We start from the raw sequence: 26935 nt of genomic DNA, 5'->3' as shown, positions 1-26935 counted from the left end.
ATATTGCGGGCCCATAAAATTTAATTCATGTAAAAAATCATCTCTGCATTTCATCGGGGGAAAAAGGCGTCTTTGCAACTGTGCAACTGGGCATCGTTCATGACTTACTCTCTCTCTCTCTCTTTTAAAGTAAATAATTAGTTTTGCAAATTCATTGAATCAAATTTATATTTCATTTAAAATAGTTCAAAAATAATAGATTTTCGAACGAATAAGTGTAAATTAAATCTTAGATTTCTTTTATTTTGACCCATCCGCAACTCTACAGGCTTATTTTACTGATTTTTTTTCCCTTTCTCTTGCTCTTTTTATGTGTTAGTACATGTTTTCACTTTAGCTACCAATTTTTTTTTTTTAAAAAAAAGAAGTGTTCTGTTTTTAGTAACAAAAGATGGAAATAGAAGTTTCTATCAATTTTTCCCCTGTTGGCCATGACACAAGGGAAATTTCAAGACCAACTAACTCAATAGAAGAAAAAGGAAAGGGGGGAAAACGCGCGAGCCAAGCACTCAACCAGAAAGCGGAAAGAACAAGGGAAGCTGAGCGCATCAAACCCTAGAAAATGGCGGAGAAATTGGCCCCTGAAAAGCGTCACAACTTCGTCCACAACGGTATTTTTAGGTTCCAATTTCTCGATTTCTTTTGTGTTTTTCATTATGATCACTGAATAAGACATCTGCGATCCCATCGGTTTGTGTGATTTAGGTAGCAAGGTGTTTGAGTGGGATCAAACCCTAGATGAGGTGAATATGTACATAAACTTACCTCCTAATGTTAGTACTAAACAATTCTATTGCAAGATTCAGTCGAAGCACATCGAAGTTGGCATCAAAGGCAATTCTCCATATCTCAATGTAAGCAAAGATTCCCATTTCATACTTCCTTTCGGTTCATAAGCTTTTTCCGTTGATTATACCTTCGTCCCTGTATTTTCTCATTATTTCGAGGGGCTTTTTGTTTCATTTGGCATGCTGTCTCAGCACGAGCTTACTTGCCCGGTGAAGACGGATTCTTCTTTCTGGACACTAGGTAAATGTTTTGAATTTCCCTGCTTGCTGTTTGCCATTCATTGATTTGTGCTCCCGCCCGCTCAAGTATGTTAATACAAATGATTTTTAATTTTTCATCTTCTTCAGTTTCTGATAGCTTGATATTGGAAATCAATTTAGGGTGCTCAGATTAAAGGTCTCGGATTTGGATGTACCAAATCGTCATTTTACATTGATACGCTTAAGTTCCTTGGTATTTTATACGCTGATTTTGGCTCTTGTTGCGCAGAGGATGACATAATGCACATAACACTGCAAAAGAGAGATAAAGGTCAGACATGGGCTTCTCCAATATTAGGTCAGGGTCAGCTGGATCCTTACTCTACTGATCTTGAACAGAAGCGCCTCATGCTTCAGAGATTTCAAGAAGAGGTGAATTTTGCTTTCATCATTGTTTATTTTCCGAATCATGTTTTAAAATAAATGATTGCTGTCTAATATGATGAGCATGACACTTGGTATTAGTGTCAAGCATGTTTCAGATAAGCACTGCTGAAATATGTTAAGTGCCCTGAATAATAAGGACTGCTGCTTTTGTTCCGTAGTGGCTGTTTACTGAGAATGTGAAAGCATTTTAACAAGGATGCTTTCAGATATGCTACACCAAGGCCCTGTTTGGTATTAAGTATTGAATTTTGTGGTATTGGGAATGGGAATGGGAATGAGATTGGGATTGGGATTGATAGTAGGAATAAATTTTAAAATCATGTTTGGTATGTCATGGGATTAAAAAAAATAAGACTGGGATTAAAAAAAAAAAACTAGTAAAAAGACTCAAATACCCACTTGCCATTTCACCCTCTCAATTGATCATCTGAACTCATTGCCTCTATCTCACCCTCCCAGTCAATGTCGCAACTTCTCACAAAAGAAGATTCATCACACAAATTTGAGAAGCGAGGACGACGCTGGGAGAATGGCGTTGACGAAGGTTGTCGATAGAGGAGAAGGAAGGTAGAGGTTGGAGATCGTCGAAACAGGAGAAGGAAGCTGGAGGGTCGGAGGTCGTCGAAGCAGGAGAAGGAAGATGGAGGGTTGGAGTCATGACGGAGGGGGAGGAAGATGGAGGTCGAGGGTCGTCGAAGCAAGAAAAGGAAGAGATCGTCGAAGCAAGAGAAGGAGGAGATCATCAAGCAGGAGAAGGAAGATGGAGGGCTGGAGTTGTCGACGGAGGAGAAGTCTGGCAGCCATCAATGGAAGAGAAGGAAGGTGGAGGTTGAGATTCGTGGACTGAGGAGAAAATCTGCGTCTTTTTACAGGGGCATTTCAGTCAAAAAAATTTCAATCCCAGGTTAGATTTTCCTGGTGGGTTTGAGTATTCCCACCTAAGTGGTATTGAGCAGTCCCAAGGATTGTCGAATGCTTCATACCAAACATGTAAAGAGTGGTATTACCCAAACCCAATCCCAATCCATGCCCTCTGATGCCACATACCAAACAGGGCCCAAGTGTCCTGCCTATTTCTACTTCATATGGATGTGAGATAATTGCTTGACATTCTGATTCCAGATTGACATGGTTGAATTCTGATCAGTTGTTAATTCTGATCAGTTGGTTCTGGACCATTCAAGTTCTGTTTCCTCCATCTGAACTCGACTTTGATTGCTTTTGAATTGTGTTTTTGGAGCAAGTAAGGTGGAAATATGTCCTTAGGGATATGACATGATATTCATCTCAAAACTGTTCCAGAATTTCCTTTCATGGCCATTCTATTGGATGGTAGATTGCTGGAATTTCTTAGCGAAACTTAATTGCTTTCATGCACTTTAACAAGGAAAAGAAGAGTGTTTTTACACAGGTTACTGTTGTCTTTTGTGTTACTAGTGAATTTCTCAGCCATTTAAGGCTTCTGCTTGAGTTATTTTCCTCCATTTGTTCCAATCCCTCCTAAATTGGAGCTCAAGTTCTGAGTGTTTTGAAATATCTATCACGGTTCGCCTAAAATTTGGAATTTCTTGAAGTTCTCGTGTTTTCTGTAATAGAATTATGGTTCTAATGTTACCTAACTATTATAAAGCTACAAATACAGTTAAGTATGTGTTATTAATTTAGGCAATAAAGTTTCCAAGTAATCTACTCACAGAAGAAAAAATAATGTATTTGTACTGGTCATTTCTTGCCCTACTGTGAGGGATGTTATTGCAATATCTTTAGCTGAGCGATGTCTTGGGGCTGGTTGTTAGACTTAGCTCCTCTATCTCAAGAGTGGTTATTTGGGCGCAGATAATTGGTCTTTGAATGTCGTGTTTTCATACATTTGTTTGGGGGGAGGGGGGATTTTAAAAATTAGGAGTTGGCATACCTACTAATATAAAAGTCAGATTTCTGTCACCTACTTCTGTTTGGGTTCATATTGAGTTTGTTCGAGCTCTCTATAATTTTGGTTAGAGAACACTGATAAATGCTGACAACGTGGATATACATTTTTCATTACAAGAGAGGCCACATGAAGGAGGGGAATTTTTCTGGGTAGTTGTTATCGGTAGATTCAATTTATGTTGAGATGGTAATTCTGCTCGATAAGACAGATTCATCAATTTTGACGGATATTATTTCCCGTACATTTGCTATATGTTAATTTTGTAAACGCCTGCCATTCATGATATTTGTTCAAGCAGTAGGAATTTTCGTAATCTGCTCTGGCCACTGAAATTTCTACATTCATCAGTTAAAAATGGAATAATGAAGTTCTAAATGTCTAAAGAGAGAGGAAAGATTGCAATTCATGAATATGGCTTTCATTGTGCAGAATCCTGGTTTTGATTTCTCACAAGCTCAGTTTACCGGAAACTGTCCTGATCCGAGGACCTTCATGGGTGGAATACGATCTGGTTGATGGTCTTCGCTGCATTAATTATTTGTATTTTTCGGCTTCTGGCGATTATCAGATGGTAAATCCACTTGTCTTTACTTGTTCAGACCCCCTAGTGGTTCAATGCAGACTTTATATTGAACGACAGAACGTCAGCGTTAATCCTGGCTGGCCAGTGTTTACCCCTAACCATTTGGAACTTTTTAAGTAAATAGTGTGTAAAACTTCAGTGAAGATAATCGTGAATCAGCTAATAATTATTCTCAGATGTCTTGTGGATTTATTTTATATGAAATATATATATGATATGGGGATCAGTATGCGTTGATCAAATGGAGCTGATGTTGTGTACTAACCAACCACTATGTATTTCTCAAGGATGAGGAAAATAAAATGACAAAAAAAATCTAAGCCATCAATTGGAACTAGCATCAGCTTCTGGGTGCCTAACACGCGGACAAATGACTGGTCACCATTTCTTTGTGTCCAGATATTGGAGAATCACATCCCAAGCGCATTATCTAGCCAGCCGTGTTAGTGGGACCATGATTGGTGGCTTGGTGAAACGTAGATATGAACGATCACCGACAATATTTTGAGCATCTTTGTTCTCTTTAATTGATCGCTGAAGAGGAACATGCCCTCCATCATTAACCGTATAATCATCACCTTTTGATTATATCTTATATACTTTTTGTAGTAACCTTATTGTTGTCAATAGGTTTTCACGCAGGAATTAAACAAAATGGTCAAGCTTCAGCGTGGCTGATCTCACCTCTTCTAAATTTGGACTTAAATCGTTTAAGGTTGAGATTCATGAGTCTTTGTGAAGTATTTCGTAATCATGTTTTTCTTATTTTATTATTTTTTTATAAAATACAAAGTCCTTTCACTCTTCTTTAAAATGATAAGCTTCATGGGATTCATGGATTCTTGATTTTAGAGAACCTATACCCTCTAAATTAAGTCATTTAAAGTTAAAGATATCTTATGGCCAAAAAAGAAGGAAGAGGAGATGGGCATCTATAATTTTACTTTATATTTAAATTTATCTTTCAATTAAATTGATGTATTTTGAAAAAAAAATTTAATTAAGTGAACGTACAGTTTGGAAGTGTATAAATCCTTGACCGCGTTTTAGTTATTGTGTTCATATATATAGTTCCATTGTCGAAATTTTAGTTGATTTAATTGTTAAATTAAGAGTGACTCAATTTATTCGAAGGGTTTGTATGCAATACGGTGGGTTGTTTGTTTATTTGACCATTTTGTTTAGCCATTTTTTTATCACTCATATCTAATATCTATATTCTTATATCTCATGATTTTACTTGTAATCGCCATGTACATAAATCATGATCTTATATTCTGCATAATGCATGGGTCCACGGTCTATCTATCTATTTAACTGCTAATTTTGTGTATATTAATAATTCTTTGAGAGATCTACGTGATAAAATTGAATAAATATGGGGAGACGATTGAACACGATAGTGTTTGGGATAATTTTTTAAAATCTAAGTAGCAACAATTTCCTTGATTATCAGCATATCAGTATCAATCAATATATATTTATTTATGGAAAATGCAATACTCTTGAATCATGAATAATATGTCTCATTCCTAATAATTTTTACAATATATGAGAAACATATTTATTATAAAATATAAGTGTGTGTGTGTGTGTGTTTACAACATATGTATAGGCTAGTTTGTTAAATTTTTTTCATGAAAAAAATTATTTTGTAAAATTTTATGATATTTCCTAGCATGTGAAAATAATCTGATAAAATACATGAGAAAAAAAGTAAATAATATACAAAGATACCCGAATATACCACAAAATCTAAAAATCACTGTATAATAATATTTTTTGTTATTATAACCAGGCATAAAAATGTATATTTTTTAATAAAATTTATCTTTTTTATAAATCTCTAAATTATAAAAAATTACTTTTTTATTTCTCGAGATATTCTCATAACACGTAGGTATTTGACTATTCATCACTTCAGCATAATGCTTAAGGGGCCTGAACCTATTGTATGTGTCACATCATTTTAATAAAAATTACTTATTTTTTATTCTTAAAGAAATGAGTTCATCTAAGGTTTGTTTAACCAAATATCTAAGGTTTATATAATGGGAAAAAATTAATTAAATATTTATATATTCACCCTGCAGAAAAGGTTTGAAAATCCACTTGTCCCAACTCTCAAGTTTTTCCTTGTCATCACTTTTTGATGATTTTTTTTTTAAAAAATTCAAACTTGCTTATTATATATGAAAACTTTTTTTAGACTTCCGTCCCAAATTTTCAGGAACATTTTCTTAATATTTTTATGTATTGTTAATCAATATAAAGTAAAAAGGTAGCTGAAAATTTTTTTTTTTTTCTACAGCTATCTGGCAGTGTCAACTATTTATATAAGAAGTACCTCTTCAATCATTTATATTAATTGTTTTGTCTTATTTACTTTATTATAAACATGCACATATATTTGGACATGTGTTTTTTGTTTGAAAGTGCATTTTCTTATTTTTGAAATAAAAAAAACTATGGATGGCAAAATAAAAATAACAATAAAAGGAGCAATTAATCTTGGTTTGCAGAGGCTCATAATTTATTCAATTTAAAAAATATAAAACATAGCTTTTTTAAATTTTGAATTAAATCTCTATAATTTTTTTTAATTAAATTTTTATAATTTGATAAATTAAGTTTTTTAACCTCTAAAAATTAAAATACTTAAATTTTTTAAAAAATAAAACTAAATTTTTTTATATTTTTGTTAAATGAAATATAGAAAAAATTACTTAATTTTTATAACTCAAATTTTTAAATATTTTTTACTTACAGAATTTATAAAAAATTAATAAAAATATAAATAGTGTATAAATTAATGCTTTAAATTTTGATTAAAAGTATTAAATTAATTTTTTATAAATTTTAAAATTATTTTCATTTAAAAATTTAAAAATTTATCATTAATTTTAAAATTTAAAAATTAATTAGATTAAATTGTATAGTTTTAATTAAGATAAAATAAAATATCAAAATTTAATTGAAAATTGTGGAAAATTATAAAGATATGCAGATTAATGTTTTCTAAAAAACAAAAAAAAAGTTGCTCCCTGCTCGCGCCGCCACGCATGACCCTTTGCCACCCCAAACTAATTCTGGCGCGCGTCGTCTTCGTCTACGCACACATTAACGTTGTTCCCATGTTTTTCAGAATCTCAGAGAATCTTTCTGCTCTTCTCTTCTCTTTCTGTTCATAAATATCTCATCTTCGATTTTTTCTGTTTCATGCATTTTCATAGATCTGAGCCTCCATTTTGGTCTCATACATGACCTACATGCTCTCTATCATTTTATCCTCCAAAACGCTTTGCCCTCTTCTCCTAGTCTCTCATGGTGAGAGACACCAAAGCGTCGCCGCAAAACACCAATGTCCAGGGCCTTATTGTGGGCAATTATTGCCATGACGTTCTTATACGCGATGGTCTCGTCGTCGGGGAGACTCTTGGGGGCGCCGCCTCTTTCGTCTCTGCCGTGTTCGATGTTCTCTCCATCTCCTTCCGATTGGTTTCGAAGGTCGGATCAGACTTTGCTTACACGACGAAACATCGCCCGATTTCAGTTCCTACTTCGAAAACCACTATCTTCCACGCGTATTTCGACTCTGCGGTCGACGCAGCCGGGCACCAAGATCGGGTCCTGAAACGGCCATGTGCTTGCGACCCGATTCGTCCGTCCGACCTTCCTGCGGCGGCGGCGGCGTTTCAATTTGGGATGGCTGTCGGGGTGGGTGGGGAGATATCGCCGGAAACTCTGGAGAGACTTCTTGATATCTGTAATATAGTGTTTGTTGATGTTCAGTCGCTGATTCGAACATTTGATATTGGTGATGGGACCGTGAAGCTTGTTGGGTTGAAGGATAGTGGATTCTTCCATCTCCTTCCCCGGATTGGGTTTATAAAAGCATCATCTGATGAGGCATTTTTCTTTGACTTGGATGAGGTGAGGAAACTGTGTTGTGTTGTAATTACGCATGGGAAGAATGGGTGTAAGGTATATTGGAAGGATGGGGAAATAGAAATTGCTCCATTTACAGCGAATCAGATTGATCCGACAGGTGCAGGAGACAGTTTCTTAGGTGGTTTTGCTGCGGGGCTAGTTCAAGGTTTAGCTGTGCCTGATGCTGCATTACTAGGCAACTTCTTCGGTTCATTGACTGTGGCACAAGTGGGCCCACCAAAGCTTGACATGACATCAATTCAGGTTAATTTTCCCTTAATTCTTTCCGTCTAATGTTATATTGGCTTTTGCTGTGACTGTGCGAATGGAATCCAGATACATTATCTTCTCATACAGTTGAATTTAATGTTGGGAATATTACTGCTAAGTAGAGTTGAATATACAGTAAGACAGACTATGTAGAGGTTTGAAATTCAAGTGCAATTAATGGTTTTAAAATATGGACCGCTTAAAAGCAGGATGACAGAGTGAAACTGCTGGCGAATTGGTACTATGTCATGTTAGAGCCTTTTACGTTTGACTTCCATTGGAGCTGGTTCCGTTCAGTTTCCCAATATATTGGCTTATTGAAGTTCTCAGGAGTTTCATACTATGGGCATCTTTAATTTTGTATTGTCTGCGATTCTTTGTCCCAAGCTCGTTGACAATTGTATGCAGATTGTTTGTGAGTGGATACTTAGGGTCTGTATTGGGAGTCGTTATTTGTTATTACAGAGGATGATCTTGTCAGTCTAGAATCATAGATTCCTATTGTTTCTGTCGCTTTGCTTTTCCTTGGTACCATGATGCATTACAGGAAATGAAAGGCTTGTCCATGAGATCATGAAGAGCAATTTGTGAGTAGTTAAAGGACAAAATATTGTTTCTAGAACTGAAAACGTTGCAATGGCTTCGTCAAGCCTAATATCTAGTTTTTTCTGAGTTCAATTAATGCTAGATATCTGATTTTTCTCTCGACTTTTGTTCTATCAACAAACCTCTAACCACTGAAGTTATGGACGAAGATAAAGAGAGAAATAATATATGCCTTTTGAACTATTTACATGGGGTACAACTTTTTTCTTTTGGTAAGGTACCCCAACTATACTCCATTATAAATCATATCAATTTTTGCCTCAAATTTTCGATGCTGTAATCTCCTTTTCAATTGATCTTCATGCTTACTTTTTTATTTTATTTCTATGATAATTTCCTAACTGCATTAATAGCTAGATATGCTACTCATTGTCAAACTACTCAAGGCTTATAACTCATTGTCATGCATGTAAATTGAGTTTTAAGAGATCATCATAATCTTAGACGCAATTTGGCTTTCCATCCGATTTTCAAAACATGATTTGTCTACCTAACATTCTCGTCTTTTTAGGTCATGTTAGCTTTTCATTTAGACTACGCTACCCTAATCTCTGTTTATATTTAGTCAAATAACATCTGATGATTCTCTTGCTTAAAAATTATACTTGACACTCTGATCATGTGCTTGTATTTCTCTGGATTCTGCATGTCATTTTAATTTGTGTGTTTTAATCTGTTTTGTCCCTTTCATTCTCATATAACTTGGGGCAGGAGAATATTGTTTCACAAATAGGCATCTAGTCCCTTAGCAAAAGATATCACAAATGTAAGTATTTCCCACCCATTTTGTTGCTGTAATGTTTTGGATCTCAGATGGTTAAGGATGAGATGCACAGAAGGGTACGGGACTTTCCATATCCGAAGAAAATGAAGATGGCTGAGCTTGCAAAAGCCATTGGATCATCAACAATTCTATGCAGCCCTTGATGCTGCCAGATCATTAGTTTTGTGTTAGATTCAGGAATCCACTCAACTACCCTAAAGTGTTGGAGCACAAAAGATCAAAGACGAAGTTGTTGCTGCATCCTATCCATGAGGGACCCTGTAAACCACGAGATATGGGGGACCGCTGCTAAAGACTTTTTGTAAAAATAAATCAATTAATCAAGTTTGTATCAAATAAACTGTTAGCATGGTCCGCTCATTCTTTAATGAATTTTGATTCTAACGTATTTGTTTGTTTAGTAAAACTTGCTATGGAATTTATCATACATACATACATAGATACATGCATATATATGTATTTATAATATGTATATGTATTTATAAATATTTCACCTGAGTGATTCAATTGAATGTATATTCTAGAAGGACATAAAATGTTCAATGGCTAAAACATAAGAGATTAATTGGCTCAAAAGATATAAAGTTTAGGTTAGGAATGAAGGGAATACTCAAAATAGCCATGCAGACCAGTCGGGTTCTCGAAACATAACTAGCATAACACTTCAAAGCTTTGTTATTTTGTTTACTTTGCTATGCTATTTTGACCATTTTGATTTATTGTTTAATTTATCTTTTGTTTAAGAAATATTTGTATTATCTAATTTGTAATAACTAGTATTTTAATTAAGCATTAAAAATTTAGTTATCTTGACAATGTTTTTATTTTAAAACAAAAGATTGTGTATAAAATAATAAATAATCATAGATAAAATTCTATATAAGGTAGATTGTCATTATCATTGTTTTTTGAAGATGATATGGTAAGTTCAAAAGGAAGGATAATAAAGTTTAAACAAATATGTATTCACCCACAAACTATTAATTAATGATTTAAATTAATTTATGAGTCTAATGAGGGGTGGAGAAAAACAGTTGAAACAAGCAAGATTATTGCTTTTCCTATAACTATAACGTTTTAAACAACAGAATTTTCTGCTTTTGGCAACAGAAATTAGAATTATTGATTCCATATCATTATCGTTAATTAATAAATATCACTTTGATCTTCTAAACACATCTTAAATACAAATGCGTCAAGATTCAAGAAAGACGACCGGCCAAGATAAAAAGGTGTGATTCATATTATATAAAAAAAGAAAGAAATAAAGAGAGATGTGGTTCAATCAATCAGGTATCTTTATAAAAGATGTCAAGTTTTTTTTACTTGCAATCCAAAGTATAAAATCTAAAGTTGTGATAGATAACACATGTGTATTGTAAAAAGAAAATAAGAAAAAATATCAAATAGTTATCCTATATCAATTTTGGTAAATACTCTCTCCATTAAAAAATATAAGGTATTTTTAACTGAATTTCATTTTCAATAAAGTAGTTACTTACTTTCAAACTAACTTTATTTTTATATTTACCTTTATTAAACAATCTACAATAAATATAAAGTCATTCATCAATAGGGACATTTAAAAAAAAAGACAATAATTACATCCCAAAAGATTAAAAATGCTTTATATTTTTTAAATATTCAACTCTTTAAAACATACCTTATATTTTTGAATGGAAGGAGCATATATTAAAATACTCTCCTTTTATCTAAAAAAGATATGAATATTCACTTGTGGAGTTGTGGTGAGTTAAAAAAAAAAATCTTATACCTTTTTTATGTCTAATGGTTTTTCTTTAGGCTTGTCTAATGATTATTTATTTGATGACAAAACTTAAATATTTAGTATCATATATTTAAATTACTTATTTTCAATTAAATTAAAACATGCAAATTTTTTATATATTATTTATTTTATAAATTTTTTTATATTAATATTATTAAATACATTGGATTCTATTTATTTTAATTTTATTAAATAAAATATGAAATATATAAGATTACCTAAGTCCTGGTGTAACACACCAAATTTTTTTTAAAATAATTTAACTCAATCATAGGTGAGTTACAGCCACCCAACACATTTTTATATCAATAATTTCAATATAAAATATTTTATAATTGGCTTCAACTCACACATTATAACATTTCAGATAAATTTTTACCTCCCACATGCCATTAGGCTAAATCACATTTGTCCATCCTTATACTCCCAACAAGTAAACTAAATCACATTTGTCCATCCTTATACTCCCAACAAGTAAAATAAGCAATTTAGTAAATTTTTAACACAATCCAATTATTTGGCCTTATAATCATGCCATTTTAATCAATCTAAAGTAAACCAAATATTAAAATTACAGTCATCCAAATTGTATCAAAAATAGAAATAGTTTGAAAGGCATGATTACATTTATATCTCATATAATTGACAATAAACAAAGAGCCCTAATATTGGCAATATAACACATTATAAATCATAAATTAAATACCCAAAAGAGACAGTGGATCTATACTACTAAGCCTCTGGAACTCCTCCACGTGTCACTCGTGGCTCTTCTCCTAAAAATTGTTAACCACATAATAAGACTCAAAAGTTCCAGTAACCAAAGCCAATTTATGATAGTGTATACCAACAGTTAAATGTGTGCTTACTAAGTGAGAATTAAAAATAATATAATTCCAACAAATATAAGAAATATTACAATATACACAAACAACCGTCCTTATATCCCTCCATTAACCTTGAGCCGTAGCCCTCACTCGGTGCTAAATTACCCGGCCAAAGGTAGATTAGCCCGAGCCCTTACAAACCACCTATTGAGCTCCAATAGGGGCGTACCACGTGGCACAAAAATATAACAATAATAGCAAGTCTCCCAACACCTCCCACAATAATCAAACAAATTCATAATAATATTGCACAATTATATAATATTACAAAATTTATAATTTTCTTAATAATCACCCAATTAACATGAAGTAACACAAATCATAAATTAAAAGCATGGTTACCTTGTGGCTTTTTCAATAAATTATTCCTTAAAATTTCTCTCTCACCACAATCTTCACCAGTAATACAATCTACAAATAACATATTATTTATAAATATTAGTTTCATTGAAACTAATAAAATAATTCTAATAATAGAATTAAAAATATAACATAATTTCTAATCTCAATCTTAATACAAATCTAGAGTTAATACTATTAAGTAAAATTTTTAACTCCTCTTTTAATTATCAATAAACATTAATAATTTAAAAATCAACTTCTAAACTAATTTCTATTATCAAAATTTTCTTTTTATTTCATAAATTCGTACCTAAAATATCCAAAAATTAAAAATTGAGTCTTTAGCTTAGAATCATAATCCTATAGCCATAATAATTCATTTCTCATCCCAAATAATCATCTAAACATCAATAAATCAACATATATTTTAGATCTAGTTTAGAATTTGATCCATAAACCACAAATTCAAAGATCATCAACAAATTTATACTCTAGAACATTTATTATACTACTGACAACCTCAAAAACCATATTTATTCAACATAAATTTATCCCTCTTCCGGATCTTAAATTTTCTACCACTACAAACTCAGAAACGAAAGAAGAAGGATGACTAAGAAAAATTTTTAGAACACTTACTTAGTCTTGAAAAGCTTAAAATCACACCCTAATTATCCTATTAAAAACTCTCACCTTAAAAATTCAGATCTTTCGCACCGACGACTCACGCTCACAGATGCTCTCTCTGATTGTACACGAAAGAGGAAGGAAATGAAGGAAAATGAGAAAAGAACGGTGGTTTTTAAAAATGAATGTGGGTCCCACAATTTTTTTTAATTTTTTCCTTTCCTCTCTCTTCTTTTCTTTTTTTTAACTATTTTATATGTAATCATTGCAGCCAAACTCGTTTTTTATTCTTCTTCTTCCTTTTTTCTAAATACCTTTTCTTTTTTTATTATAATAATAATTTAATAATATTTTTTAATAATTTTTTTTACAATTTTTTTAATTTAAAATTATATTCTAAATTAGATTTAATTATCATTTTCTACTAATTTGCTTACCTCTAAATATTTTATTTTTTTTAAATTTTTTTAACCTAAATTAACTATTAAAATTTAAATTGGGATGTTATACCTGATTTATAGAGTATTTAATATAACTAATTCTTATGGAATATCCTTAATATTATTAATTTAACAAGGGTGCTGACAAATTGGTTTATAATATTCTTTGTGACTTTAATTTATATAAAAAAAACCTTTGTTCATACTTCCTTTGAAGGGTGCCCTTTCATAGTTTCATTTTTTTCTTTTGTTTCGACAAACCTTTTTGTCTTTTCTTTTATGTTTGTTATTTCTTAGTTTGTAGCACCTTTTTACTTTCTTATGAACGAAGTTTCCTTGTTTTATTTTAAAAAAATTGATAATACGTTTTTTTGACCAGCAAATTTATAGCACGTTGAAGGGGGGGAAATTATAGCACGTGATTTGAAAAAGTCAGCTCCCTTGATCCTGGATGAAAACTAAAAAGGTGAGTAAAAATGTAAGACTGGAGAGTCAATTAGATCTGAAGTGAAAATTTCAAGTCGAAGGTCAAAAGGGGCCAGCATAAGGATTCTCTCGATGGAGAAGGAAGAAAAAGTTGGGCAATGTCATCATCGGCAACCACATAGAATCCTTCACTTTACGACGATCTCTGTTTTTTGATCCCTTCTTTGAGGGAAAGTGAGAGAGCAAGTACTCCATTGAAGCGATTGAACTGATTCTGCAGAGCAGTGGATTGAAGATAGAGAAAGGTATTGAAAATTTAATCTCCACGCTTTGGAGCCGTTTTTTTAATTTGACAGAGAAGGATGCGTTTGGGGGTTCGCCAAATTTCACGATATGGGAAGAGACTGGCATGTTAATAGCTGACAAGGAATAATTACGGTGTCCCCAATCGCGTTCTTAATGATTATCCATTATTAAGGGAGAATCTCCAAATATGTCTTTCACTAAATTTGTGTGAGAATGAAATCTCTCAGCTTTCAATAAAGAATCCCCCATCTCTTCCGCTTCCCCTTCCCCTGAAAAATCCCTCTTTTCAAATTTCAGAAACCCCAAATTTTCAAAGATTTTATCACCCATTATTTGGATCCCGAATTCTTCTGAATCCTAGCAGATTTTGTTCTTGTGTGTTTTTGGCGCAGATCTCCATGAAGAACACGAGGAAGAAGAAGAAGCGATCGCCGGCCCCCAAGTCCACCTGCAAAGGCGTTGTGGGGAACAGGGATCTTGGCAAAGTAGGAGGAGGAGGGGTTGAACCCGAAGGTGAACAAAAACGTGAGGTTCTGGAGAGATTGGTTGGAGCATTTTCCTTATCTTCTTCTGAGGAAGCTGCTTTGCCATATAAAGATGCCGAGGTTGATCTCGAAGAAACTGCTCAAATTCCGATGGGAGGCTTTGTGGATAATATTAAGGTTTCTTCCACTTGTTCTAGCTCTAGTGGGTTTTCGGGTATGGACTTGGCATCAACTTCGGGTTCGTCTGAAGGGTTTATGGAGTCCAATTATGCGGATATGAGCAGTGCCAATGGATTCCGAAGGGGTAAGCAGAAGAAGAAGGTATCTGCAGCTATGGGTACCGTTTCCACGGTTTTGGGCAAGGAGTATATGAGACGGAGCTCAAATAGGCCCAATGGATATCATAATAATGAAGTCGTTGAAAAGGCAGAGGTGGAGCAGTTTCTGTGTTCGATGCTGGGAAATGATTGTGACATCAGTTTGGCTGTTGTTAGAGATGTTCTATGTGAGTTATCATCTCTTCCATTAATTTTTCTAAATATGATAATAGACATTTCACCAAGTTTAAAATTTATTAATTCTGTCTTCTTTTTCTGTCTAGCATCAAAGCTTCCTGCCTTTGAAGCTACTGTGTGTGTGTGGCCATTTGATATTATCTTTGGAACTGGAAATCTGTTGTCTTCTGCCGCTATTTTGTCTAATTCCTGATGAAAGATTTTGATTTGCCATTATTCTAATAAAAGAAAGGGAGATAACATATTCTTGTATATGCTATTGCTTAATATGATACTTTATTCATGGGATTATTTTCTTCTATCGTGTGACATGAGATTTGCCCCCTTCTTTTTGCAGGTCAGTGTGGATATAAGATGGATAAGGTATACAGGCGAATTTGAAGTTGTTATTTCACGTGCATATTACAGTTTGGTGGTCATATTTTGATTCAAAATGTTCTTGCACACATTTTGATAGGGCCCGTTATTTTCTTAAGACATATCAGAGGAAGTCAAAGGGGAAGAATAACTCTAGTGGAAATACTTGAACCAGTCTAGAAGTTTACCCTTCAGTCCATAGCCGTAAGGAACAGTATTTTGTGATCTTTTGTAATGATTGGGATCTTTTGGGTAGTATGGGCGATGTGTCAGCCACTGAAGGTATTAGTAGTCTTTTGTTTAGGAAGGGAGGGGGAAGAAGGAGACTGGAATAGTAAGGAGAGATTGGCCTCTCGAATGCCAATGGGAGTGAGACTTTTGTATTGAAGCTTGTAATCTGTGTTGCTAGAGTGTTTTATCATCTTCTAGGGGAAATAGGGTTTTGGGCCAGAATCAGAGTTCCCATGTACATCTGATTCGGTTATTCATCTCATTAATATCAAAACCTAAGTATTTTTCCTCTCATATTAATTGCTGTTGCTGTCTTATTTATTACTCTTTGCTGTGATTCTGGTTTGGGACACATTATTTGGCATCAGAGCAGGTACAATCTCTGGGTGTGGTGTGTAAGGAGATATGGCGGAAAGGGTCCAGTATGCTGATCTGGAGGTACAGGAACTGAAGGAAACGGTTGGGGTATTGACCCGAGATGTAAACGGTATTAAAGAAACATTGAAGACTATTAATGATGCCTTGGTGCAAATAGAGAAGAAGATAACCGGGCCACGTGCAAACGAACAGGAAGGTCATGAGGAGGTTTCGGTGAGCAACCCAGGCGGTGATACAGACGGAAGCAAATATAGAAAGTTAGAATTACCTGTTTTTTTCAGGCGAGGACCCGCTAGGATGGCTTTTTCGGGTGGAGAGATATTTCCATGTTAACTCTATTGCAGAACGAGATAAGCTTGAGGCTGTGGTGGTATGTCTTGAGGGAAAGGCATTAAATTGGTACTAATGGCTGGAGACCAGGATACCTCTGAGTCACTGGACGGAGTTCAAGAGTGAGCTGCTACGCAGGTTTCACTCTTCTCAGCCAGGGGCGGAATATGAGCGATTGTTCACATCCAAACAGGACAGGACGGTGCTGGAATTTGTTGAAGAATTCGAGCTCTTATCTGCGCCGCTGAAGGAGGCCTCTGAAGAATGCTTGATCGGTGCGTTCCGTTCTGGGTTAAAACCAGAGATTAGAGCTGAGTTGAAGTTAATGAAAACTCCGACACTGCGAGAGCTGATGGAGATGGCGGTGTGTATAGAGGAGAGGAATCGGATACTTGGAGATTGCAAAGAAACCCGGATCACCCGAACCCAACGTCCTCAGTTTGGGCCCAAACCCGAAACGCTTCAACCCATTTATTCCACACGAGTTGCGCACGTGACTGAAGGGAATCGCAACATGCACACTGCCACGTCTTCAGCTGCCGAAAATTCGAAGAAAACGGATACGAAAACAGAGCATTCCAAGGCTGCGAGCATTTCGAATTGGGGATCATCGACGAAGAGGACGGGAAACTCACGACGACTCTCTGATGCTGAGATTGCAAGGCGACGTGAGTTAGGACTGTGTTTCAAGTGTGGAGATAAATACAGCCCGACCCACCAGTGCAAAAACAAGAACCTTCAGGTACTGATAATGGAGATGGGGGCAGAAAAGGAGAGAGAGGAAGATGACGCAGAGGCTGAAATTGAAGGAGGGGAATTCGAAAATGCTGATGAAGGGGCACAGATGGAATTATCTCTCAATTCCATGGGAGGATTCGGCGATAATCACACTATGAAGGTTAAAGGGAGGATCGGAGGCACTGAAGTGATAATTCTGATTGACAGTGGCGCTACCCATAACTTCATAGCTGAAAATCTGTAGAGTAAATTGAAATTACCTTTTGATGAGATTTCTGTATATACAGTTACAGTGGGTGATGGGTTTGTTGTAAAAGCGAGGAAAAGGTGTAAGGACCTCTGTTTGAGTGTCCAGGGGTACCAAATCATTCAAACCTTCTATCCTTTCACGTTGAAAGGGGTTGATGCAGTCTTGGGAATGGAGTGGTTGAAATCTGGGGGATGTGAAGGTCAATTGGAGCGAGTTAACAATGAAGATTGGCAAGAAAGAAAAGAGAATTTGCTTACAGGGTGATCCATCTCTCACTCGGGCTCAGGCTACTTTCAGGTCACTAATTCGCTCTGTAGGAAAGAAAGGAGAGGGGTTTCTAATTGAATATAGTGGGCTCACGGGCAGCAATGAAAGTACTTTCATTTTCTCTCCTGAAATTCAGGAGTTATTGGAGAAATATCCTACTGTCTACCAAGTTCTTGAAGGCCTACCTCCAGCCCGTCCACAAGATCATGCTATTCTTATTAAACCTGGAGAGCAGCCACCGAACATAAGGCCCTATCGATACCCCCATATGCAAAAAAACGAAATAGAAGGTTTGGTGAAGGACATGTTACAGGCTGGAATTATTCAGCCAAGCAACAGCCCCTACTCAAGTCCAGTGTTGTTGGTCAGGAAGAAAGATGGAAGTTGGAGGTTTTGTGTTGATTATAGGGCCTTAAACAAAATTACAATCCCGGATAAATTTCCTATTCCAGCCATAGATGAACTATTGGATGAATTGAAGGGAGCCAAAATTTTCTCCAAGCTGGATTTGAAGTCTGGATACCACCAAATTCGGGTTAAGGCTGGGGATGAACACAAAACAGCATTCAGAACACATGAAGGACATTATGAGTTCAAGGTGATGCCCTTTGGATTAACCAACGCTCCCTCAACATTCCAATCCTTGATGAATGAGGTATTCAGGGAGTATTTACGCAAGTTTGTATTGGTATTTTTTGATGACATTCTCATATATAGTGATGACTTAACCACTCATTTAAAGCATTTGGAGAATGTATTTGCTATCTTAAAGGAAAATCAGCTTGTGATTAATTTGAAGAAATGTAGTTTCGTACAACCCAAGATTGAATACTTGGGGCATCTGATATCAAGAGAAGGAGTTCAAGCTGATCCTGCTAAGATAGAGAGCATGGTGAAATGGCCAAAGCCTAAGAATGTGAAGTCTTTGAGGGGTTTCCTTGGGCTGACTGGGTACTATCGTCGATTTGTCAAGAACTATGGGAAGATTGCTAGCCCCCTTACTGATTTACTTAAAAAGGATTCTTTCAAGTGGTCAGTGGAAGCGGAAAAGGCATTTGAACAGCTCAAAACTGCCATGACTTCACTACCCGTGCTCGCAATGCCCGATTTTACCATTCCTTTTGAGCTTGAGACTGATGCGTCTGGTACCGGAATAGGGGCAGTTTTGATGCAACAAGGCAGACCAGTGGCATATTTTAGCCAAAAGCTCTACATAGAGCCCAACAATGCTCTATTTATGAAAGAGAGCTCATGGCTATTGTTATGGCAGTTAAAAAATGGCGCCATTACCTTTGGGGGCATAAATTTATCATCCGTACAGATCAAAAAGCACTGAAGTACTTGCTGGAGCAGAGAGTGGTTGATGAGAACCAGCAGAAATGGGTGTCAAAATTAATGGGCTTCAAGTTTGAGATTATTTACAAGCCCGGAAAAGAGAATAGGGCTGCTGATGCCCTATCCAGACGAGAAGAATCACTAGAACTAATGGGGTTCTCATTATGGCAATATAATGATGTGGAAGAATGGGAGAAGGAGGTGCAAGCAGACCCGAAACTGAGCAAAATTCTACAGCAACTCCTAACTGATAAAACTGGGGTGGAAGGGTACAGCTTAGTTCATGGCTGCCTACACTATAAAGAGAGGTTAGTCTTACCAAAAAATTCCACCAGAATTCCTTGTTATTGAAGGAATATCATGATTCTCCAATAGGGGGCATTCGGGCTACTTACGCACCTACAAGAGGCTGTCCAATGTGGTGTATTGGGAAGGAATTAAAAGGGATGTTCAGCAATATGTGGCGAGTTGTGAGATTTGTCAAAAGAATAAATATCAAGCGCTAACTCCTGCTGGTCTGTTACAGCCGTTGACCATTCCTCAAAACATTTGGGAAGACATTAGCATGGATTTCATTACCGGGCTTCCTAAATCAAAAAGGTACGACACCATTCTAGTGGTAGTGGATAGACTCACCAAATATGCTCATTTTTTCACTCTTGCCCACCCTTTTTCTGCAAAGGATGTTGCTGAAAAGTTTGTGAATGAGGTTGTGAAGTTGCATGGTTTCCCTAAAACCATAGTTTCAGATCGAGACAGAATTTTCATTAGCCAATTTTGGCAAGAATTGTTCAAGCAAGCTGGAACCCAACTTTGCCTTAGCTCATCGTATCATCCGGAAACGGATGGACAGACGGAAGTGTTAAATAGGAGTTTGGAGACTTACTTGCACTGTTTTGCTAATGAAAAACCAACTCAATGGGCTAAATGGTTGTCTTGGGCGGAATATTGGTACAATACTTCATTCCACAGTGCGGCTGGCATGACACCTTTCAAGGCGTATATGGCCGGGATCCACCTACATTTCTGAAATTTAGTGGCGAACCTTCAGTTGTGGAAGATGTGAATGAACAGATTCAACTCGAAATCAGATCATTGAACAATTAAGGGACAATTTAGCTAAGGCTCAAAGTAAAATGAAGGCGCAAGCTGATAAGCATCGCCGGGACGTGCAATTTGAGATTGGGGACTTTGTTTATGTGAAGCTTCGCCCTTATCGACTAAAGACCTTAGCCAAGAGGAGCAATGAGAAGCTCAGCCCACGTTTTTATGGACCTTTCAAGGTTCTTGAGAAGATCGGAACAGTGGCCTACAAGCTGGAACTTCCAACCACCGCCCGCATTCACCCCGTATTTCATGTTTCTCAGCTCAAGCAAACGGTTTCAGCTGCTATGGCACAGCCTACCATCCCTCCGATGCTTTCTAATGAGTTTGAATTACAAGTGCAGCCTCAAGATATTAGGAAGGTGCGCCGGCTTATGAATGGACAGCGAGAAGTGTTGGTTAAATGGCAAGGCTTACCTGAATTTGAGAACTCTTGGGAATGTGCAGAAACAATTTGCAAACAGTTTCCAACTTTTCCCCTCGAGGACAAGGTGGAGCTCTTAGGGGAGGGTGATGATAGGGCCCGTTATTTTCTTAAGACATATCAGAGGAAGTCAAAGGGGAAGAATAACTCTAGTGGAAATACTTGAACCAGTCTAGAAGTTTACCCTTCAGTCCATAGCCGTAAGGAACAGTATTTTGTGATCTTTTGTAATGATTGGGATCTTTTGGGTAGTATGGGCGATGTGTCAGCCACTGAAGGTATTAGTAGTCTTTTGTTTAGGAAGGGAGGGGGAAGAAGGAGACCGGAATAGTAAGGAGAGATTGGCCTCTCGAATGCCAATGGGAGTGAGACTTTGTATTGAAGCTTGTAATCTGTGTTGCTAGAGTGTTTTATCATCTTCTAGGGGAAATAGGGTTTTGGGCCAGAATCAGAGTTCCCATGTACATCTGATTCGGTTATTCATCTCATTAATATCAAAACCTAAGTATTTTTCCTCTCATATTAATTGCTGTTGCTGTCTTATTTATTACTCTTTGCTGTGATTCTGGTTTGGGACACATTACATTTTAGTTATATAATTTTAATAAGCTAGGTGCAGTTATTTGTTGCTCTGTGGGTATCTGCCTATCAAGGAATCGTAGTAACTGTAATTCTGTATTTTTTTCAGTTTATTATTTTTTGTCTTGTAGCTTCACTGATTATGTTAGATATATATTATGATTTTGCTACTCTTTCTGTTTTCTTTTTTTGGGTGCGGCAGAGTCACTATAGAATCTAACTTTGGTTGGTATATGCATGGGTTATTCTTCTTTAGTTCCATGCACTTTAGGTCAGATCTTTCATTTTTATGGATGGTAATAGAAAATTGTTGTGGAAGCTTATTTTGCAACTTCACTGTTTGAATTATTCACCTCTTAATTATATTTGCTATTGTTATAGAATGAAGATTGAATTATGATTTTTCAGGCCCTGGACGTGTTGCTTGAGATGTCTATGCCTTCCGATCAACAATATGAGAAAGACAGACACCCTGATGGCACAGCTGATAATATTGATGATATGAGATTTCCTGCTTACCATGAGAATGTAAACTATTAAATATCAATCTTTCTTGTAACATTATTATTTCTTTAGTTTTTGTTGGTCTGTTGATGAAATACATTTCATTTGTGCTTGTGCATGCTCACATACATGCATGCATGCATGCATGTATATGCATATGCATACATGTACTTGCACAGTGTATTCTTTAGATCCATGCGGAAGCACGATATGGTTTCGTACCTCATTGCATGCAAAAATTATGAGCATCTTAGATACCATGGCATTTTATGCCTTGTTATGGTATTCAAGATACCATAAGATCTGACATACTAGTGTACCAAACAACACCAAGGATTGTTCCATATGGCATATGCAGTTGATATCATTCATCAATTCATTTATTATAGAGTTGTGACTTACGAGGCTGTTCTGTACTGTGCATATTATCCATTGACATCTTACTTATCACAGCTAACAGACAGTAGATCAGAGTGCACATCCTTTTCATCGGAAGGTGAATTTTCTGACAATTGGTGGTCCCTGGGATCTTTTCACGGGTAAATCATAGAACTTTGTTCTCTTCTGCCTATTCATTGCAACAAGTTTGACATACATTGTAATAGACATTATGTAATGGTATTCATATGATTTTTAATCTCTTGAAAACTTGAACTAAATGACATTGGTGTGTGAATTGATTTTGTCATGTGTTATAGATATACATAATAAATATTCATGTATTATAGTAAATGTCATTTTCAGCCTATCTACTACTAGGTTCCTGATTTATATATATATATATGTATATATATATAGATTATTTTTGGGTTTTTTAGAGTTACATATTAGTGTAGTTGTTCCTTTGAGTTGTTTCATATGTGCCCTTAATATCTTAATCATGACGAGAGTATTCTCTTCTGATGTATGCTTAATATCTTCTAAACTATTATAGCTTGCTTTTGTAGTCCTACCAACTTGCTATTGAATCTCAACCTCCTCCTAATCAAGGATTTAGTATTTGCAAAAATTGCAGCCTATTTCATTAGCATCGTTTTTTCTTGATTTTAGGAATTATGCAGAGGTGCTCTCTAGTTCTAAAGCTCAATATGATAATGGCTTTGGAAATGTAAAGTCTGAACTTCCTCAGAAGGTGTTGGAATCTCTGTTTGACATTCACAAAAGTACTGAACATGACAAAGATGCCATGAACTGGAGTAATGTAGTAAAGAAAATGCAGTCTTTGGCGCCTCAATTGAATGCTTCTTGTGGTGTTGCCAAATCTCAGCAACATACTTATGGTACTTATTGTGAAGATATCATACATCACTTTTGCTTGGATTCCTTTATTTATTTATTTTTTAAAATTCAACCACTGTTGTCTGATCTTCATTAACCTTTTGCAAACCTATTTTCCCCTTTGCCCTGTATTCCATGCTCTCATGAAATGGATCCATCTGAATGGTTTCCTAGAATGTTGCTTGCATTTTTTTTTTGGTCATTTCATGCTATCCGTAAAGCTTAGTTGATTATATTTTGCATTCTTATGTTATAGAAGTAGCTTCATGGTTGTTTTGACATCCCTTATAAGAAAGCTTACCCTTGTTGAAATAACTCTGATAAAATAGCAAGAGCTGGGTGGTTATACTTTTTATGATCTTTTTTTAGATTATCTTTCTTTTTGTATGGTTTAATTTGGAGATTTTGTTGATGCTATCCGCTTATATTAGTTTATTTATTTGATTAATTTTCTTCTGTTGCAGCTAAAGGAGATGACTATTATGTGCTTAGGGAAGATGCAAAGCAGCACTGGGATTCAATGAGATCTTATTATCAGAAAGTAAATTCAGATCTGACCTTTAGTCTAATTTCCCAATCTCTGAGCTGGTTAGCTTTAGAACTAAAACTTAATTTTAGAAACATTAAATGGCTGACATAACTTTGCAGGCTTCAGCTGCACACACCAAAAAAGAACGAGCATATGCAGCATATCTTTCTGACCAGGTTTGACTTTAGGAATTTAATTTGTAAATTTTAAATACATGTGTGCACTTATTTTGTATACATGCTTGTTGTGATTATTGCGTATGAGATGTATTGTTTCCAGTGTAGCTATTAAATCTGGTGAATTGATTCCCAAATATAATATATATATATATATTATATAGAGTTCAATTTCAGTTGACCAAGTTATTTGTTTATGTCCTTGTACATTTTTTGGCTTGAGTGTGGAAAAGAGATCAAAATATGTGTATGCTTTGGCTTATCTATTCTTTTTCAGGATCCATATGTTTTATGGAAAAACATATGAGTATGTATCTTCTGGTTTTTGGTAACTGGTGGGATTTGGACTTCTTGTGCTGCGGTGATTTATCTGTCAATTACCTTTAAGATTACTGGTATCATTTAGTTTGGACTGCCTTGTTTCAACAATATCTGCATTTGGCCAGGGAAAGGAACAAAGTAACTTGGCTCAGAAGGCAGATGCAAAGGCAAGCCATGACATATTTATGGCTAGGTCAGTGAGAAGCTTTTAAGAGGAAGAGAATTCTTCTTTTTTCACCTTCACCTATTTGTATCTATACTTGTATCAAACAATTGTTTGTGGTTTGCAGAAACAAGGATATAGAAAATGTCATAACTATTGATTTGCACGGGCAGCATGTCAAACCAGCAATGAGAATACTTAAACTACACCTCCTATTTGGATCTGTTGTTCCCTGTAAGCATTGGCTACACCCCTGGGAGCCTGGTCTCGTTTAAGATTTACTAAACTGGCATTGTCTGGATGGATTGAGCTCTTATTTTGTTTTTGTTGTCTGATTACCTCTTTTATATCTGCTTCAGCTGTCCGGACACTAAGGGTTATCACAGGTTGTGGATCACATGGTGTGGGAAAGTCAAAGCTGAAACAATCAGTATGGTTTCAACTCATCTACTTCCTCTTATCTTTTCCCCCCTCTAATAACAATTGGGACAAATTGTCCAATAGACATCATGCTTTGGTCATATACCAGCTTATATTCTTGAACTTGGTTTTAAGGATATGCACCTCTTCTTCTCATTTGCTTGAGCTTCGATTAGGTGATTGTGCTCTCTGATCCTTTACCTGGCCATCTTTAATATTTACATAAGGCTAAGATTGCTGGTTTATGTAATTCGCAAGGTCCTATACTCCTCGTTTCTTGTAGATATTCCATTCCTTTGGCATGGACTTGGTTGCTTTGCTTGGGTTTCTTGATTCTTTTCAATATTCTAGTCTACCAGATTAGAAAAATCACTGTTTGGATTCTGCTGAATTTTCACTTGCAATTGTTTTCTCCACCACCTGATTCAGATCTGAACGGCTTGCAATTTTTTCCTTGATGTTGCGGACTTTAGGTCTCCCTCAATAAATTTGATATTTGCTTGAATTGGGGAATTGAATCAGTTTGACACATTCTACAACAGCGACAAGCCATATTCCATTAAGTGAAGTCAATTACATAAATCACATGATGCCATGAAGCTCTATTAACAATTGTTCAGAAATATCATTCACCATAAGATCTTGTTCTATAACTTCCTTAGGCATCCTTTTTGGTCTTACTTTACCTCTTTGTGTGGCTAAAATTCGTGTTCAGATCTTCCTTCTAATGCCACTAGTAATTTTTTTTGCATATATCCATACTATTTTAATTAATTAATTAATTATTTATTTATTTTTACCATTTTCTCCTCAATAGGTGCTTCACTTTTTCTCATATACAGTTATTTTGGATCTTGTCTTATTTTATGATCACACGTCTATCCTAATATTCTCATTTCTGCTATCATTGGTTTTATAGCAATTCAGTGAAACTTTCTTTTAAGCTCGGTAAGCATATAGATCTTGATGTGAGGGAAATATTTATCATTCAATCTATACGTTTCATACTATATGGAACTCATGATTTTCATGATTGGCAGCCGTTGTTTATGGTTTCATGTTGACATTGAATCTGTGTCATTCTATTTGGATTGATCTCGGTTGCCTTTGCCTTGATTAATGTATAATCCAAACCAGAAACTTTTAGATTGGCCGGTATGAACTTCTAGTCCATTGGGACGACTCATGTATGATCGCTTTGTTATAAATCCTTGTGAATTTGAAACCATCCATGCGTATTTAAGTGACCGAAACTGCTTGGCTGTTTGGTCGTTCATCGTAGTCTACTTAATGTAGGTTATAAAGCTTCTGGAAAAGGAGAATGTTGAATGGCGTGAAGAGAATCGGGGAACTGTGATAATCAAACTTAGTGGATCCAGAGAGTTCAGTTTTCTGGACTCTGATACTGATAGTGACTGCAATTAAATTCCTGTACCAAGGTACTATAGGAATATCAGCTTGTAACAAGTAAGATAATTTAGAAGGCTAACAATTTCTCTAGACACTAATTAATGTTAGCCCAGCTTTTGGTTTATTATTTCTAGTACCTCTGAGGGTGGAAAATTTGCAGTGCGCTATGCAGAGAACCTCTAACTCAATTGATAAGTCTAAAGATTAAGATATTACTACAGTTGTACATATGTTCATGTAACAATTACTTCTAACTTGCAATGAAGTCTTCAATTAAATTATTTCCTCTTTCTTTTTGTTTTCGGGTGCTGGGTTTCGATGAACTCGTTTTTGCTTGTTTCTTTGATTATCCGTTCTGGACATCCGGATTCTGTCCTCATCCAAAGGGATGAGCACCAGCTACACATTTTTAAAATGGCACTGCTTTTTGTATGAAGACACAATCATGCAGAGCCAGAGCGATGATAACTGTTCAACATCTCTACTTACTGTCTTCATTCTCCAGCGTTTTCGCTAGAAGCCTTGAAGTCTTGTCACGACTTTTCTGTCAACAACAATGCTCCCATTAGCTTCTTCCTGACCTAATTCTACCATTTATCCAAGCTCCATTCTCTTAGGAGTTTCTCCTAATTTTGGCCTTCTTAAGCAACTTTTGAACGTGCGATAATACTCAGCTTCCAAGAATTGTGGATGAATTGTTCATCTAATCAAGAAAGTCCAAAGGGGAAAATGATTTGCATTCCACCGAAATGCGACCATCAAGCCGGCAAGAAAACGGACGT

The 26935-nt window shown here is 35.6% G+C and overlaps 3 protein-coding genes across 11 annotated transcripts; all 3 read left to right on the top strand.

Annotated features, from left to right (window-relative positions):
* Positions 1–419: 419 nt before the first annotated feature.
* On the top strand, positions 420–4692 carry LOC129318956 (uncharacterized). Of its 5 annotated transcripts, XR_008595367.1 has the most exons (6): positions 424–611; positions 706–854; positions 948–1029; positions 1279–1421; positions 3799–3940; positions 4352–4692. XR_008595367.1 is itself a non-coding variant. In XM_054963967.1 (5 exons), the coding sequence occupies exons 1-5, from the start codon at positions 563–565 to the stop codon at positions 1989–1991; spliced, it is 519 nt and encodes a 172-aa protein (XP_054819942.1). In that variant the 5' UTR covers positions 420–562; the 3' UTR covers positions 1992–2846. The 5 variants fall into 5 exon arrangements, 4 of the variants coding, with proteins under 4 accessions (XP_054819942.1, XP_054819944.1, XP_054819943.1 ...); XM_054963967.1 differs by lacking the exons at positions 3799–3940; positions 4352–4692 and adding an exon at positions 1896–2846 and having other exon boundaries at positions 420–611; XM_054963969.1 differs by lacking the exons at positions 3799–3940; positions 4352–4692 and adding an exon at positions 1896–2846 and having other exon boundaries at positions 423–611; positions 981–1029.
* Positions 4693–7009: 2317 nt separating this feature from the next.
* LOC129319070 (inositol 3-kinase-like) lies at positions 7010–9930 on the top strand. Of its 3 annotated transcripts, XM_054964104.1 has the most exons (3): positions 7010–8146; positions 9470–9524; positions 9595–9930. In XM_054964104.1, exons 1-2 carry the CDS (start codon positions 7277–7279, stop codon positions 9497–9499), a joined length of 900 nt encoding a protein of 299 aa, XP_054820079.1. In that variant the 5' UTR covers positions 7010–7276; the 3' UTR covers positions 9500–9524; positions 9595–9930. The 3 variants fall into 3 exon arrangements, with proteins under 3 accessions (XP_054820079.1, XP_054820077.1, XP_054820078.1); XM_054964102.1 differs by lacking the exon at positions 9470–9524 and having other exon boundaries at positions 9572–9930; XM_054964103.1 differs by having other exon boundaries at positions 9470–9930.
* Positions 9931–14109: 4179 nt separating this feature from the next.
* Positions 14110–26434, top strand: LOC129317623 (SMR domain-containing protein At5g58720). Of its 3 annotated transcripts, none has more exons than XM_054961953.1 (12): positions 14110–14358; positions 14724–15349; positions 15697–15722; positions 21761–21880; positions 22310–22395; positions 22907–23136; positions 23599–23675; positions 23783–23839; positions 24286–24353; positions 24451–24557; positions 24683–24753; positions 26040–26434. In XM_054961953.1, exons 2-12 carry the CDS (start codon positions 14758–14760, stop codon positions 26166–26168), a joined length of 1563 nt encoding a protein of 520 aa, XP_054817928.1. In that variant the 5' UTR covers positions 14110–14358; positions 14724–14757; the 3' UTR covers positions 26169–26434. The 3 variants fall into 3 exon arrangements, with proteins under 3 accessions (XP_054817928.1, XP_054817927.1, XP_054817929.1); XM_054961952.1 differs by having other exon boundaries at positions 14111–14358; positions 14752–15349; XM_054961954.1 differs by lacking the exon at positions 14110–14358 and adding an exon at positions 14437–14566 and having other exon boundaries at positions 14752–15349.
* The last annotated feature ends 501 nt before the right edge of the window (positions 26435–26935 follow it).

Source organism: Prosopis cineraria, unplaced genomic scaffold, assembly GCF_029017545.1.
Source record: "Prosopis cineraria cultivar Desert tree isolate PC_DT_omini unplaced genomic scaffold, ASM2901754v1 PC8, whole genome shotgun sequence".
Classification (NCBI taxonomy): domain Eukaryota; kingdom Viridiplantae; phylum Streptophyta; class Magnoliopsida; order Fabales; family Fabaceae; genus Prosopis; species Prosopis cineraria.
Note: the sequence above shows the minus strand (reverse complement) of the source record. Positions and strands in the feature narration are given on the sequence as shown.

Excerpts from the sequence above, each read along its gene's own strand:
- LOC129319070 (XM_054964102.1), top strand. The coding sequence starts at position 7,277 with ATGGTGAGAGACACCAAAGCGTCGCCGCAAAACACCAATGTCCAGGGC. Across the intron at positions 8,147-9,571 it reads TTGACATGACATCAATTCAG|ATGGTTAAGGATGAGATGCA; the intron begins GTTAATTTTCCC and ends TTTGGATCTCAG.
- LOC129318956 (XM_054963967.1), top strand. The coding sequence starts at position 563 with ATGGCGGAGAAATTGGCCCCTGAAAAGCGTCACAACTTCGTCCACAAC. Across the intron at positions 855-947 it reads GCAATTCTCCATATCTCAAT|GGGCTTTTTGTTTCATTTGG; the intron begins GTAAGCAAAGAT and ends CATTATTTCGAG. Across the intron at positions 1,422-1,895 it reads TTCAGAGATTTCAAGAAGAG|TCAATGTCGCAACTTCTCAC; the intron begins GTGAATTTTGCT and ends TCACCCTCCCAG.
- LOC129317623 (XM_054961953.1), top strand. The coding sequence starts at position 14,758 with ATGAAGAACACGAGGAAGAAGAAGAAGCGATCGCCGGCCCCCAAGTCC. Across the intron at positions 15,350-15,696 it reads TGTTGTTAGAGATGTTCTAT|GTCAGTGTGGATATAAGATG; the intron begins GTGAGTTATCAT and ends TTCTTTTTGCAG. Across the intron at positions 23,840-24,285 it reads CAGCATATCTTTCTGACCAG|GGAAAGGAACAAAGTAACTT; the intron begins GTTTGACTTTAG and ends GCATTTGGCCAG.